This window comes from Mauremys mutica, chromosome 19, assembly GCF_020497125.1.
Source record: "Mauremys mutica isolate MM-2020 ecotype Southern chromosome 19, ASM2049712v1, whole genome shotgun sequence".
NCBI classification, from domain to species: domain Eukaryota; kingdom Metazoa; phylum Chordata; order Testudines; family Geoemydidae; genus Mauremys; species Mauremys mutica.
The window spans coordinates 26,666,782-26,682,942 of NC_059090.1; the positions used below are offsets into that span (position 1 = coordinate 26,666,782).

The window sequence follows — 16,161 nt, forward strand, 5'->3', positions numbered from 1 at the left end:
CCTTTACTGGGTCAGGACCCCTACAATTACAACACTATGATATTTCAGGTTTAAATAGCTGAAATCATTAAATTTATGACCGTGAAATTGACCCAAATGGACTGTGAATGTGGTAGGGCTCTATTTATAGATGTGCTTTTGAACTATGAGAGTTAGGCAACATGGCTTATCTACAATGTTTTTTTAACAGTTAGCCCTCTAAATGATTTGCAGCAAAAATGCTGCATCAGGAAAGTTAGGTTATTGACAATGCTGTTGCCTGCATTAAATTATTGCCACATCATTTAAAAGTCTCTGCGTGGCTGTTTTTGTTCCTTGTTCTGTGCTAGATCTCCCACTTGGGCCTTGGCAAGCTGAACGGAATGCTGGTTTTTTGCCAACTAGTTAGCAATGGCTATCCCTCAGGACTGACACTTTCATCTTTTTCATCTATAAAGTATTTAGTATACTTAAGGTATACACACATTGCAACAAAACATATGTATTACTGAGTCACAGAGCCTGGGTCAGTTGATTTGGGCTTGCAAGTTTCAGGCTGCAGGGCTAAAAATTGCAGTGTCACCGGTCAGGCTTGGGCCTGAGCCTGAGCTCAGAGACCCTTCCCCCTCAGGGTTTCAGAGCCCAGGCCCCAACCCCAGCCCAAATGGCTGTGATGCAACTTTTAGCTCTGCAGCCTGAGCCTCACGTGCCTGAGTCAGCTAACCTGGGCCAGCCATGGCCGTGCTGCAAATCTTTTATTGCAGTGTACACATACCCATTGGGTGCTGTACAAATAATAGTTTGTAATGTTCTATTTGTCCGTGTAACAGGTCGGGCTCACCCCTGCAGCGCCTCCTACCGGTAACTCTGGGGAATTAGCTCAGTCCAGTATCCAGAGTGCCCTCTGCAGGCCAGTGATCCACCTGTCTTCTGGCCCTGTGTCCCTCCCAGGACCCTGGTGCCCTTTTACATGGGGTGCTGCCCCCTGGCAGTAACCCCTTTCTCTCAGGGTCTCCCCTCCCCAGGGAACCCCCACCCACTATCCCCTCAGTGTATGCCTCAGTATATGGCTACTGCCAGTCATTGTCTAGCCCCACGCACTGGGGCAGACTGCAATATCAGCCTATTCATCACTGGCAAGGAGGGTTTGGACCTGCTGCTTTGGCCTGCCCCTGGGCTGCCCTCTGCAACCCCCAGTACCCGTTAGCCCAATGCTAGGCCGCATCCTGGGGCTTTCCAGGCTGGAGCTCCCCAGCTCCTCTGCCTTTCCCCAGCCCTGCTCCACTCAGGTACCCGGTCTAGCTCCCTGCAGCCAGGCCCATCTCCCTCTATAGCTAGAGAGAGACTATCTGGGCTTCTGGCTTCCCAGGCCTTCTTATAAGGCCCTGTTGCTCAGTTTGGGGCATGGCCCTAGCTGCAGCCACTTCCCCAATCAGCCCAGCCTAAAGGCTGCTTTCTCTAGCCACTGCCCTTTCCCAGGGCTGTTTTTAACCCCTTCATGGCAGGAGCAGAGGTCCACCCTGCTACAGTCCTTATATGGCAAAAGCTGTTACTTTGCAAGGTCATACATCTAAGAACTAAAAATGTGGGTTATGTTTATATGACTGGGGACTGTCCAGGAAAGCAGTGCCTCTGAAAGACACGTAGGTGTCATGGTGCATAACCAGCTGAACATGAGCTCACACTGTGGTGTGGTGGATAAGAGAAGACTTGCTATCCTTAGCTATATAAGCAGGGGACTATTGAGCGGAAGTAGGGAGTTCTTGTTATCACTGTATACAACATTAACTGGATCGTTACTGGAATACTCTGCTCAGTTCTGGTGGCCAAGCTTAAAAAAGGATGAGGACAAAATAGAAGAATGAAGTCTGGAAAATGTGCCTTACAATGAGAGAATGAAGCTCAAACTGTTTAGCTTAACAAAGAGCAGGTTAAGAGGTGACCTGATCAGCATCTAAGTACTGTACCTGCATGGGGAAAAATTGCCAATACAAGAGGATTTTTGTAATCTAACAGACAAAGGCATAAAAGATCCAATGGCTATAAACTGAAGCCAAATAATTTCTCACTAGATATAAGGCACAGATTTTTAATATTAAGATTAATTAACTGTTGGAATAATTTACTTAGGGATACGGTATTCTCCTTCACTTGAAGGCTTTCTATCAAGCTTGGATGTCTTTTTAAAAGATATGCTGCATCACCACCAGAAGTTATGGGCTTACTACAAGCAGTACTTGTTGCAATTCTATGACCTATATTATGCAGGAGATCGGACTATATGATCATAACGGCCCCTTCTGGCATTAAAATCTAAGACGCTCTCCTTTACGGAGCTTCTGGAGATAGCTATTGGTCTATATTTAAAGAGAATTTTATTCTGTTACACAGATCCAGAAAACGTCTGTTTTTTTGTTGTTGTTTGTTTTTTCTCCTTGCAGTTAGATCAGAAAGTGGTTGCAAGTGAGATGTTTAAGGGTAAAAAAGACAATTATCCTCAGAGTGTTCCCAGACTCTTCATCAACACTCGACTTGGTGAGTAGCACTCAGAAACCTGAACAGGGAATACTTGTACTTTTTCCTCTCTCTTTTCTACTCATTTCTCTTCCTGCCATAGTGTTACTCCTGACCTTCTCTTTGATTTCTCTTTTAGGCACCGAAGAGATAAACCCTAAAGTCCTTCAGGTTTTAGGAAATGAAACAATCAAGGTGAGACTTTGTGTCCTGTGATTACTGTGAAGCTTCTGCAATGATTCAGTGGAAGTGAACTCTTTACCAAGTGTCTGGATTTCCTGGCATGATGTATTAAGAATTCTACATTAAATTAGGGGGTATCTATGATGATAACTCTGTGCTGAGGTGGTAATGTTCCAACTGGAAAAATTGTAGTTTTGAGGTGTGTGTAAATTTGGATTATGGTGGAGAATTTGGAATTGAAAAGAGTGTTTTCCTGTTGGTGGAGATGATCCACTAGGTGAAAGGGGCTAGAGTAGGCCAAAATGCATTATAACCATGAGTTAAATTTGGCCTTTCAACACCACTGTGAACTGGGTGGTATTATCTTCTTGTTGGTGGAGAAATTGAGGTATGGGTTAGGACCAGCTTAAATCACATAGGCAGTCCTGAAAATAGAAGCCAGAATGCTTGTCTGCCTCCCCCATAAACTGTATGCAGTGTTGTTATAGCCGTGATGGTCCCATGATATTAGAGAGGCAAGGTGGGTGAGGTAATATCTTTTATTGGACCAACTTCTGTTGATGAGTCAAATTTTTGAGTTTAGAGCTCATCTTCAGGCCTGGGATTATATATAACAATGAAAGATATCAAATTCCAGACCTGAAGACGACGACCTCTGTATGAGCTCAAAAGCATTTCTCTCTCTCACCAACAGAAGTTGGTCCAATACAAGGTATTACCTCACCATCACCACCACCCTTGTCTCTCTGGCCACGTTTACACTTACCTGCCGGGTCGACGCGGCGAGTTCGACTGCTCGGAGTTCGAACTATCGCGTCTGATCTAGACGCGATAGTTCGAACCCCGGAAGCGCCGCGGTCGACTCCGGTACTCCACCGCGGCAGGAGGAGTTGCCGGAGTCGACCTTGGAGCCGCGGAGTTCGCTTCCACGGCGTCTGGACGGGTAAGTCAGTCGAACTAGGGTAGTTCGAATTCAGCTACGTTATTCACGTAGCTGAATTCGCGTACCCTAGTTCGACCCCCGACCTTAGTGTAGACCAGGGCTCTGACTCCCATAAACTGATTAGTCAGTGCTTTCTACATTGGAGGGCAAGACGTTACTTTTGGCAATCATAACACTTGTTTCAGTATGCAGTTCCTGTGGTCAAGTATGACCGGAAAGGATACAAGGCAAGAGTGCGGCAGCTACTTCTCACTCAGAATGCCATCTTCATAGTTGAAGAAGCCAAAATCAAACAACGAATTGACTATGCCAATCTGACAGGTAAGGCAATTGCAGGACACATGATTTTTGCTCACTTAATGATTATAGGTGGGGGCGAAGACTCCAGATGTCTGTACATAAGAAGACAGTGTTAATAGAGTAGCTTTTTAACTTTAATATCCTAAAATTGGGATTTGCCAAAATGGAGCCCCTACTAGTGTGCACTGTAAATATTCTTTGTACAAGTGTGATTTTTGGGATGATTCCAGAATTGATCAACTACGTACACTTGCTACATGGGAGTGTCACGGTCTCCAAACGCCAGCCAGCGCAGTGCTAGTCCCTCAGCTCTTTGGGACATTGCTTAGTTTTTCAGGCCTCAGGCGTTTAAAGTTTATTGGTGAGAATACTCTAGAAAAATGCTAACAAATATTACTCAGAAATAATTTGTACCCAGGTCAGCCCTTGGCTGATGTACTGTGGTCACCACTTTACTTTACCTTGTCTGTGAAATCTCTTCAGACCTACTTACTCCCACTCCCCTTCCCCCTCTTAGTTCCAAAACTCCCTACAGTCCCAGACACTGCAGTCTGCAGCATTATTGCAAGTCCCCTTTCCTCCTTTCTCATCCAGTTCAGGAAGTCACCACTGCATTGCTCCAGTCCTGACCTCACAGAGTCACAGAGTTGTCAACATTTTTAAAAAGTTTTCAAGGGCAACACCAATTCAGGGGGTTGGGTCCCACAAGACCCTATCATTCCAGGGCTGAGCATGCTTCAGTGAAAGTTAGGTTATTTTAATTTGAATGTCCTAATCTCAGGCTGCAAAATGTTTGCATCTTAGATTTTAATCTGAAACACTTCTAACCCCCATCATTATTAAAAACCAAACACACCCAAATCCTTTTAAAACAAAATGCTATACCGCACACAGTTCTACACCTGGAAGAGAATGAATCATACATGAGATGTTAATGCACAACTGGAAGGTGATCAGATACTATGGTGATGAAAACAGTATAAAAACCTACGTACAATAGAATTTCTGCATACTTCAAGTTATCTGGGTGGGCCCATTAGGGTGTGTTCAGAGGAAAGACGGTTAGATTCAGTCTCCCTTTCATCTCCATCTTAAGGAGAGGATGGCAGGTCTGTTCTCTTGTAACATTCTCTGGGGCATATGTCCTCAGTGAAGTCCTCATTCACAGGGATAACTTTGGCATTTCCTGACTTTTGTTTTATATTCTCAAACTTAGCAACGCCATTAATATATTTTTATATTTAATGTAAGTTTACATTTTGGGCCAAGCCTTAGTTTCTGAGTGATTATTGGGAGATAGGGACAGAACAATAAGCGGCTGTTTCGTTCTCTTCCAGTTGGGGCACCATATAACTTGTTTGTCACACTCATGACAAATTTCTAAAATGCTTGGAAAATTGATGGAGTCCTTTGTACTCAGTTCAGGCTTCACAAGGACAACTAGTATTCAGACTGTGTAGGCATCAAAATATGTTGGAGTCAAACAGCATTTCTGTTTTGCAGGAATCTCAGTGAGCAGCTTGAGTGACAGTTTGTTTGTGCTTCATGTGCGCTGTGAGGATAACAAACAGAAGGTAGAACCTCATCTGTGTCATTCACTGTCTCACTATCCATAAGTGTTGAACATCCCAAACTGTATGAAACAGCTGCAGGTCCTGAGTTTCGGGGAGAAGGAGAGAGGGAGTATTCAGAAGCGCTATAGAGAAGATATAAATAGACAGAATGCAGGGTGGTACCTAGATCTACCTTACTTTTGATTTAGCACTGCTTTCTAATTGGGTTGGGTTGTTTTTTTTGTCAGTGTCCTTTACTAGGGAGATGGGTTCCCTCATAGATGCTGACTTCCCCTCTGCCCTATGGGTGCTTGACCCCTGGCTCCACCCCTGCACCACCCTCACCGTGCCCGAATTCCACCCCCCATCCCCAAGTCCCCACTCCTGCCTCCTTCCCTGAGCACATCATGTCTTCACTCCTCTCCCTCCCTTCCAGAAAGTCCTAAGCACTGCCAAACACCTGTTGGAGGGGGGGCAGACAGGAGCGGGGATGTGGTGCGCTTGGGGGGGGGAGGGAGGAGGAGTGGGGGAGCTTGGCTGCCATGGAGTCGGTGCCTATGGGTTCCCTGCTGGATGGATTGGTTCTATGTCTTGGCCTTATTACTAACAGCAGCAGAAATAAGCGTTTAAGTCCGTATCAGGAGATTTATATTATGATATACATGTCCTGGACTTCTCCAGCAAGTGAAGCTCATACAAATACAGACTATATCCTGCAGGCCCTTGGGGATAATTCTGGGCTCTTATACACTGAAATAAAATGTTGAAAATTAGTGATTACAAAGATCTTTTATGGCTTTTTTCAGGGAGATGTTGTACTACAAAGTGATCATGTCATTGAGACACTAACCAAAACTGCCATGAGTGCTGACAAAATTGATAATGTCAACGTCAGTCAAGGCAGGTGAGTTCCTTTTTTGTTCTGAATACGGTATTCTGTTCAAGCCTTGTTGGGAAGTGAAAAGAGTTACAGTTAATCTAAACAAATAATTGACTTCAAAACCTCCTTAACTAACTGTATGTTACTAATTACTTTCTCACTGAAGTAACAGATCACTTGTCACTGCTGCATGATGCAACTGTAGCTGTACTGACTATCATGGTAGCTATGACATCATTACTTTTCTGTCACTGACAGAGTGATGAGTCACTGTGGTAACATGCAGCCTGTAATATTAGCTAGATACATCTAAGTAAAATAAGTTACAATAAGGAGCACAGTTCGAGTGCTGGCTCAGGTCCATTCCATGTCAGGTGTGTGTGCTCGCCACATGCACCGGTGCCGGAAATTTCCCCCCCAGTGGAATCCATAGGGCCAGCTCCAGCACCCTCTGGTGTTGTGCACATATGCGTCAGTGTAAGGAACACCGCCAGTCGCCCTTGCCCTCCTCCCCATCCTTTCAATTCCTTCTTGCTGCCAGTGACAGTGCTGGAAGGAGCTTAGCTTAGGGACAGGGTGTGCCCCATGTCCCCGGACTTCGAACTGTGTGAGCGGTGAGAGAAGCCCATGCCAATCAGCGATCCCCTCCAGAGCTGCTTTAAGTGCCTGGGGGAGACCAACATGCACGACAGGTGTAGAATCTGAAAAGGATTCAAGCCGTACACTAAGGAGTGGGACATAAGGATGAGAGTGCCCGTGCCACCACCACCTTGAAATAAGTGTCCTCTCTAGAGGAAAGCCAGCACTAGGGGCACTGCGACAATCCCCATAGTCACGGCATTGCTCCCCTGCACCGCGACACTCAGCATCACTCACGCCAGCGGTTTCTGGAGCTGTGCTACCGGTCTTCAGAGACCCACCCAAGTCCTCGGCACCAATCTCTGGACTCTCGGCGCTGGTCCCCAGACTCATGGCGACAATCACCAATCAGTGCCAGCTTCCCGAGGCATACCATCAGTCCCCAGAAACTCGCCACCAGTCCCTGAAGCCACAGTGCCGGTCCTCACTGTCCCACTCTCGGTCACCGGAGCCCTGGCACCAGTCCCCAAGCTTGAGGCGTCAATCTCCAGAATACTGTTGCTGATTCCCCCGAGCACCATCGCCAGACATGTTGGCACCCTGATATGGGGCTGCGATACCGCTCCCCAAGTGTGAAGCACTGGACCATCTGGTATGGTGGGGAAATGGAAGCAGCAATGGCACTGACCTGCTTACCGAGGGAAGACCCTTTCTCCTTGGGCTCCGAGGATGAGGAAGTCACAGCAGCCAGGCACACTCTGCAGTGCCACCAGGTTTTCCCCTGGGGCTGCCAACAAGCACATGGCCCCAGAGCCAGTGGTCTGCACCCTGGCAGTTCTGCATCTGGGGGGGGGGGGGATTCCCCCCATTGCAGAGTCCCAGGTACAATGCTCACTGCCTGGGGCATCAGAAGGACAGTCGACAACTGTCTCCTGCCTGACTCAGACAAGGGGTTGCTTCAGGGTACTCAGGAGCCTCCACTAGCTTTGGATGAGGCTGCGCCAGCCAGGAAAGCAGAGTCAGTCCCTTCCCCAGTTCTAGCCTCCTCATCTTCCTCACCCAATGAGGCAGTGATGGGCCAATCATATGTGGTGCCACAGGATGATTTTAAGACACACCAAGAACTACTTAAGCATGTGGCCACTAATCTTGGACGGGAAGCGGAGGAGTGTCAGAACCAGCTGACATGTTTGACATCTTGGCTGCAGTGGCCCTATCGAGGGACACCCTGCCTGTCCACGAGGATGTCGTAAAACTGGTCAAGGTCTTGTGGCAAACCCTAGCCTCGCTGTCCCGTTGCAAAGCATGCAGAGAGAAAATACTATGTCCCTGCTAAGAGCTTTGAGTATCTTGATTTCCACCCCTCCCTGAGTTCCTTGGTTGTCTGCTGCCAATGAGCAAGATAGGGTCAAACCAGTTTGACCCCCAAAAATGACACAAAGAGGCTCGATCTTTTCCGCAAAGAAGTTTATTCAACCGCCAGCCTCCAGTTATGTGTCACGAATCACCAAGTCCTGCTCAGGAGGTATGATTTCAATGTGTGGCAATCCATGGCCAAGTTTGTGGACTCATTGCCACAGGAATCCAGGCAGGAGTTTCTGGCCATACATGAAGAGGGCAAGACTGAGGTGAGGGCTTCCCTCCAGGAGGCCTCTGACAAAGCCAACTCCATAGCCAGAACAGTGGTGTTGGCCATTTCAACGAGATGGGCATCGTGACTGCAGCCTCAGGCCTTTCTGCAGAGGTCCAGCAGTCCATTCTGGATCTCCCTTTTGATGGATTGAGCCTGTTTTCTTAACAGATGGACAGCAGGTTGCATGGTCTGAAAGACTCTAGGGCTACATTACGCTCTCTGGGCCTTTATACTCCTGTGCCTGCAAGGAAGCGATTTAAACCCGGCAGTCTGAGATTTGTAGGCCAGACCAGGTCAGAGCCCTACCGAAAGAAGCACTGGCCGCATTCACCCAGTGAGGCTCTCCCCAATACACACCGGGAAATAAGCAGATATTTTGTGTGTGCCCCCAAGGGCGACCTCCCAGTCTACAACCCAGGATCCAAGCACCCTTTTCTTTTCAAATGGTCTCTTGCCCTACCTCCCTGCTTGGGCCACTATAACGGTGGATCAATTTGTGATCAGAACCATAGCAGTGAGGTACACCCTCCAATTTTTTTCCAACCCTTCTTCCTCCCACCCTTCCCCTTCCCTCTTCAGGGACCCTTCTTATGAGCAATTTCTTGCCCAGGAGGTACAAACCCTCCTGTAGGTGGGGGCTGTATGGGAAGTTTCAAAAGAACTGACAGGGAAAGGGTTTTACTCCTGCTACTTTCTGATACGGAAGGCCAAAGGGGGTCTACAACCAATCTTGGCCCTGCGAGGTCTCAACAAATATCTCAAGAAGTTGACGTTCTGCATGGTCTCTTTGGCCTCCATCATCCTCTCCCTGGATCCTGGAGACGTGTACGTCTCAACTTAACAGATGTGAACTTTTCTATTTTCCATGGGAACAGAAAGCTCCTACGATTCGTAGTCGGGCAGATTCACTACCACAGTGGCTCTCAAACTTTTGTACTGGTGACCCCTTTGACATAAGACTCTGAGTGCGACCCCCCCTTATGAATTAAAAATACTTTTATATATATTTAACACCATTATAAATGCTGGAGGCAAAGCAGGGTTTGGGGTAGAGGTTGACAGCTTGCGACCCCCCCCCCCCGCGTGTAATAGCCTCGTGACCCCCTGAGGGGTTCCGACCCCCAATTTGAGAACCCCTGCATTACAAGTTTGCAGTGCTCTCATTCGGACCTCAGGGTGTTCAAATTTACCCGTACCTTGACAGTTGGCTCATCAAGGGTTACAAGAGCACAGGTCCGTAGTCCAAGCCTCCTGCCAAGCGCTGGGCCAGTTGATAAATGAACAAAAATCAACACTGTTGCCAGTGAAAAGGACAGAGTTTACAGAAGTCTTCGACTCTACTCACACCAGAGCCTTCTTACTGGAAGCCAGATTCTGAGCAATGTCGGATCTGATTGCCCAAGTCACAACCCATCCGCTCACCACAGCCCAGGTATGCCTCAGACTGCTAAGCCACATGGCAGCATGCACCTATGTGGTTCAACATTCAAGACTGCATCTCAGACCACTGCAGATGTGGCTGACGTCCATCTGCTCCCCAGTCAGGCATCACTTGGACAAGGTCCTCACAATTCCACCGCAAATACTTTACCTCCTTTGCATGGTGATCGAACCTGCACAATGTAACCAGAGGAGTTCTGTTTGTAACCCCACGGCCTATGGTGTCAGTTGCCTCGGACTTGGGGTGGGGAGTCCATTTTGGTCTCTTGGGACTCGAGGCTTATGGTCCCAACAGGAGCTGCTGTTAAATATAAATGTTATAGAGCTCAGGACCATCCATCTGGCTTGTGAAATATTCCTTCCCTAGTGCTCGGGCAAGGTAGTGCAAGCGTTGACAGACAACACAGCTTCAATGTTCTACGTCAACAAGCATGGGGGAGTGCGATCATTGGCCCTCTGCCCAGAAGCCCTTCGCCTGTGAGACTTCTGTATCCAACACGCTATCCATCTGGAAGCCTTGCACCTCGCCTCAACAGGTCCTTCTTCTCTCACCATAAGTGGTCCCTCACCCAGAGGTCATCAGGACCATCTTCCAGAGGTGGGGAACTCCTCAAATGGAGGCAAAACAGAAAATGCCACCAGTTTAGCTTCTTGCCAGGTCTTGACAGCGGTTCACTATCTGATGCCTTTCTTCTGTCATGGGCAGAATGTATACCTTCCCACCAATCCACTTATCAGCAAGGTCCTCCTGAAGATCACGACGGACACAGCACGAGTCATTATGATAGCCCCGGCATGGTCTCGCCAGCATTCATGGATTTAGCGGTAGCAGCCCCTTGGATGTTTGGCAACCACCCAGATTTGTTCTTGTGGGACCACAGGCAATTACTACACCCTAACCTTGCCTCCCTGCACCTGACAGCATGGATGCTGTATGGCTAAGCTTCAAGGAACAGGCCTGCTCCACGCAGGCCCAGCAGGGTCTCTTATGAAACAGAAAACCCTTCACCAGAGTGACTTAGCTGGATAAGCAGAAAAAGTTCACCTGCTGGGCATCTGAATGGAACTTTTCTACAACTCAGTCTTCTTTACAATCCATTCTGGAATACCGGCTCCATTTAAAGCACCAAGGTCTGGCACTCAGTCAAGGTGCACCTGGCAGCCATATCGGCTTTCCACTCTCACATCCAAGGTAGATCAGTCTTCTTACATGCAAGGATGATCAGATTCCTTAAATGCCTTGAAAGACTCTTTCTGCAGGTCCATGATCGGATTACTTAATGGGATCTCAGCCTGGTCCTCACCAAGCTCACTGGTCCTGCCTTCAAGCCCCTTGCATCCTGTTCTCTTACATCTTTTGTGGAAGGTCACCTTCCACGTAGCCATCACTTTGGCGAGATGAATCTCCAAGATTAAGGCCCTGACCTCAGAACCCCCTTCTACGGTGTTCTACAAGGACAAAGTCCAACTGCGCCCCAACCCAGACTTCATGCAAAAGGTGGTATTGCAGTTCCATGTCAGTCAGGGTATCTTCCTGCCAGTGTTCTTCCCAAAGCCACAAAATTCCAATGAGGAGAGGCATTTGCATACTCTGAACATAAGATGTGCCCTGGCCTACTTTGAATGAACCAAGTCCTTCTGCAGGTTTATTCAACTTTTCATTGTGGTGGCTGACAGGATGAAGGGTTTCCCGGTGTCATCTCAGAGAATTTTGTCCTAGATCACTGCCTGCTTGTGGATCGAACCACCACTGGAGGAATTTGAGAACCTGAGGAGAGAGTGTGACCAGACTATCTATATGGTCCCGGTTCGGCCTGTACACGGGGGAGGGTGGGTGGGAGGGACGCAGGGAACAGAATTGGAGAGAATATTCCAATTCTACTGAGCTCAGGACCCAGTGGTCAGAGGTTATTTGAGCTCAGGCATGGTAGAAATGGGATAGACGGTTCACAAAGGGAGGAGCAGGATCCGGGCATTGAACTGGTGCTCCATCCTTGGGCGCACCTTCAAAAGTTTGGCGCTGAGCTTGAAGGCTGCTTAGCTGAGCCCTGGCCCTGACCGGAGGACTGAGATGGGTGCCTCCTGTTACTCCTGCCCTCTTCCTAGCGCAGGCCCCCAGTCAGGACATCTTTTCATCGCAGTATGCCACCAGACAGCAGGCTAGAGATGCTGCCATGTTTGGTAGACCAGTGCTTCAGTCTACAAGTCCGAACTCTGGCCCCTCCTCCTGGTGACTGCTTGGGAGTCACCTACTTGGAATTGACATGAGCAATCACTCGAAGAAGAAAAAACGGTTACCTGCCTTTTGTAACTATTGCTCTTCAAGATGTGTTGCTCACGTCCGTTCCAAGACCCACCCGCTTCCCCTCTGTCAGTGTAATCCGGCAAGAAGGAACTGAAGAAGCGGCAGGTCAGCAGGGCCCTATATACGCCCCTGGGTGCTCCACAGCCGACCCGATGAGTACTGCTTGGGAAAAACCTTCTGCCCATCATGCACACACCTACTTGGAACAACAGTTATGAAAGTAGGCACCTGGTTTTTCTTTGAGATGTGTTGGGTCATGGAATGGACATGAGTATTCTCCTTCCCCTCTGTCGGAGTTTCAGCAAGAAAGACCTGAGGAGAGGGGCACAGCAGTGTCTTATACCAGCGCATACATGCGCGACTCCAGATACCACTGGGGGAAAAACTTCAGGCACCAGTGCATGTGATGAGCATATACACCTGACATGGAACGGACATGAGCAACACATCAACAGTTATGAGAGGCAGGTAACTGTTTTTTGTGAAGTATTTGCATTGTACTGTAGCATTAGCCAAGTGTTGCTGTGCTCAGAGACAGATAAACATTTCCAGTAAAATAGCCACAATTATACTGTTCATGAACAAGTTGGGACTTAGGCCTGGTCTACACTAAGAAGGGGGGTCGAACTAGGGTACGCAAATTCAGCTACGCGAATAGCGTAGCTGAATTCGAAGTACCCTAGTTCGAACTACTCACCCGTCCAGACGCCATGGGATCGAAGTCCACGGCTCCAAGGTCGACTCCGCCACCGCCATTTGCAGTGGTGGAGTTCCGGAGTCGACCGGAGCGCGCGGGGAGTTTGAACTATCGCGTCTAGATTAGACGCGATAGTTCGAACTCCGAGAAGTCGAACTCTCCGCGTCGACCTGCGTGGTAAGTGTAGACCTCCCCTTAGCTAAGGTACCATGTGAGGACTCTTCCTGTTTCTTTCAGCATAAAATTTACAACTGGGCAAGGCAAAGAAGGAATAATTGACTTTACTTCAGGATCTGAACTGCTCATAGCCAAAGCCAAAAATGGCCACCTTGCTGTGGTAAGTGTCTTCGGGTGTAAGAGTTTGCACAGCTTGAGAAGGAAAGTAATTAATCTAAATGTGTTTAGAAAAGTGGGTTTTAAATTATGATCGTCTTTGTTTTATATAGCACCCCTGATGTGCGTCAAGTTCTCTACACAATGCGGGAAGCATTTGCATTGCAACCTCTCTCCCATTCTGAGTCGTTTGAGGGCTGCACACCTCTTTTCCTGCAATTACCAGAAACTGTTCAGACTTGGCTAGGCTGCGTCTCTAGCTACAGTGGTGCAGTTTACTATTCCCACCTTATCTGTTCCAAACCCACATTAGAAACTGTTGATTTTAGAGCAGAAGTAAGAAACAATCCTTTAACCCAATCTCAGCTCCTCTCTGGGACTGAAATAGCCATATTGCTGCTTGAACAAGACCTCTTGTCATACTCCTCCAGATTTGTTCCCCTGTGCTACCATGTCACAGATAAGTCCAAACACACTGAATCTAAAAGGGAAAAGTTCCAAAGTCTCCATCTCACTTTCAGACTGGCCAAGAGGTCAGTCCTAGAAGGGAAATAAGTCCTAAGGTGGAACTATCTAAGCTAGCAGCCTTACAGATCGAGGTTTGAGAAGGGCAAGCGAAAGGGGAGTTACTTATTCACATAAAACAGAAGACTGGTTGGAATTTGGCCAGGCCACTGAAACCAGCATCCCTTTTCAGGGCTACGGACATCTTCCATAGTCCCCTCGAGACCCCATTTGCTCTTATGCCTACATTATGCTATATCCCAAAATATTTTATGATTTTCAACCCTATGGGACTGTCCACTAGCATTTGCCCATTAGAACAACTTTGTGGACTCGGTTTCTACCACATGGAACAAGCAAAGCAAATCTTCCTCCAGTGACGTGCCAGACTGCTGAGTTAAACTTTTGGGAGTCTGGCTGAGATTTAAGAAATCCTGACTTTCTCCATGGGCAAATTGTTGCGTTTGCTTTCTGATTTACAGAATCTGGCTGAGTTTGTTAGATCAGGACAAGTTCTTACTTATTCTGCATCCCGTACAGGGTAACACTATTCCAGTCCAGACTTTGGTATCTTCATGGGCTAATTGTTAATATTTACAGTATCTTTGTTTCCATTCCACTTTCTCCTCAGGTTGCCCCTCGTTTGAATTCTCGATGATAATTGTCAGCACAAAAGGATCTGTTCCTCCGTCAGTCTGGATTGCCTTTTATACCAGTGGCTGGAAGTACTTCCCTGCAGTTTTTTTTTTTGCTGCTTTGCTCATTTCCTTTAATAGTTACCAAAGAACTGCACTTCCATAAAACAAAGTGAAAACAAAATATAATCTGAAATGACCAAAAAAAGAGAAGAGGGAAAAAAAAAGCACCTTCTCTTACTGGCAACTGCCCGGGTCTGAGTTTGTTTTTACAGCTGGGGCTCATAAAAGTCATGAACATGGCTCTGTTCAGTAGGAGTCAAGGTTGTTGTTCATGCAGAGACCAAGCCCTGAAGTGAAATTACAAACTTTTTCTGAGCTGTCATATGATGTACAAAAGCATGATCCTAAGAAATACAAAGTAGCAGATCTGTATTGTCCAACTCACAAGTGCCATACTTTATCAGAGAACAATTTATGCACAATTTTGCTTTGTTGCTTTCTGAAGCTTTGTATAAAAATAGTAAGAAGCCATATATAAATGAGTAAAATTCTGTAAATATTTTTTTAGCTCAGTGGGTGAGTTGCACTAAGAAAAGCGGAGCTTCTACGGGAACTTTTGAGACTTTTAAAAAACAATTATGGAAGGTAATGTAGCAAATGTACTCTTTTAAAGCACCTATCTTTCCTCATATGGATCCTGCTTCCAAACGTGGTGCACCCCCCAATGCTGTAGTGCCTGTTTCTTATGCCCACCTTCCCAACATGTGCATGCATGTGTGGAAAAGACTGCAGACACACCCAGCTCTCTTCCCTCCCCCCCCCGGATGCCTGAAAGAACCCTCAGGTGTTTATTGGCTCTGGCTACATGCCTTAGTAGTACTAGTGAAGGATTCACAAGTGACCTGTTCTGCTATAAAATTATACCTCCCCTAAAGCCCCTGGTCTCTCTGCCCAAGTTGCTATGTGCTGCAGTTAAAATCCCTACACATCAGCAGGGATAGTTAGGGGTTTGCATTCTCAAAATAAACACAGACCTTAGAAACAGCCTTCCACAAACACAGTTTTAAATGGAACCAGCTTGGCCACATGGTGGCTGCACTTTGTGGAATCCTTGCCATTAAATTCCATGCTATATCATTTTACTCTATAGCTAAGAGTGAACTGTGTATGTTAAAATATTCACCAAAACTGCACAGGGGGTAGGGGAAGGAAGAGTGCTACTGAGGCAAATAGAGCTAAATATGAAGAAGTTTTTGTTTTTTTTAAATACATAAATTTAGGAGGAAAAAGCTTGGAGGTGAACTGCTTTCCAATAAACAGCTGCATCACAGTAAGCTGCAACTGCCACAGTTAAAAGTCTACTGGTAGTGCAAAGCACCATGTACTTGCCTTCTGTGGGGCAGGGTCTACCAGCTGTAATCAGGGGGCAGTGGCACGCACCCTTTAAGCTCAAAAAAACCCCAAACATGCTGCCACTGGTATGCAATGAGCTCACACTAATACTTTGGTTTTTTCCCCCTACTTCTGTGTGTTATCAAACACTGCATCAAGCCTGGAATGCTGTACACCCTGTAGGGTATATACTATATTAATGCTGTATACACTGATAGAATCCCTAAAGTCTGCTAAATAAATTTTTTTTATAACCAAAAAAGATGAGGGTTTATTTTAGTTGTTTTA

The 16,161-nt window shown here is 46.9% G+C and overlaps 1 protein-coding gene across 1 annotated transcript in view; it reads left to right on the plus strand.

The window, feature by feature from the left end:
• MYO1C (myosin IC) overlaps positions 1–16,135 on the plus strand; it is an 88,480-nt gene extending 72,345 nt beyond the window's left edge. The window contains exons 26-32 of the mRNA XM_044993945.1: positions 2,421–2,514; positions 2,633–2,688; positions 3,805–3,940; positions 5,423–5,493; positions 6,279–6,376; positions 13,244–13,343; positions 14,475–16,135. Coding sequence (XP_044849880.1) covers positions 2,421–2,514; positions 2,633–2,688; positions 3,805–3,940; positions 5,423–5,493; positions 6,279–6,376; positions 13,244–13,343; positions 14,475–14,501 — 582 coding nt within the window. The 3' untranslated portion in view covers positions 14,502–16,135. The remainder of the gene's footprint in view (positions 1–2,420; positions 2,515–2,632; positions 2,689–3,804; positions 3,941–5,422; positions 5,494–6,278; positions 6,377–13,243; positions 13,344–14,474) is intronic.
• Positions 16,136–16,161: the final 26 nt, after the last annotated feature.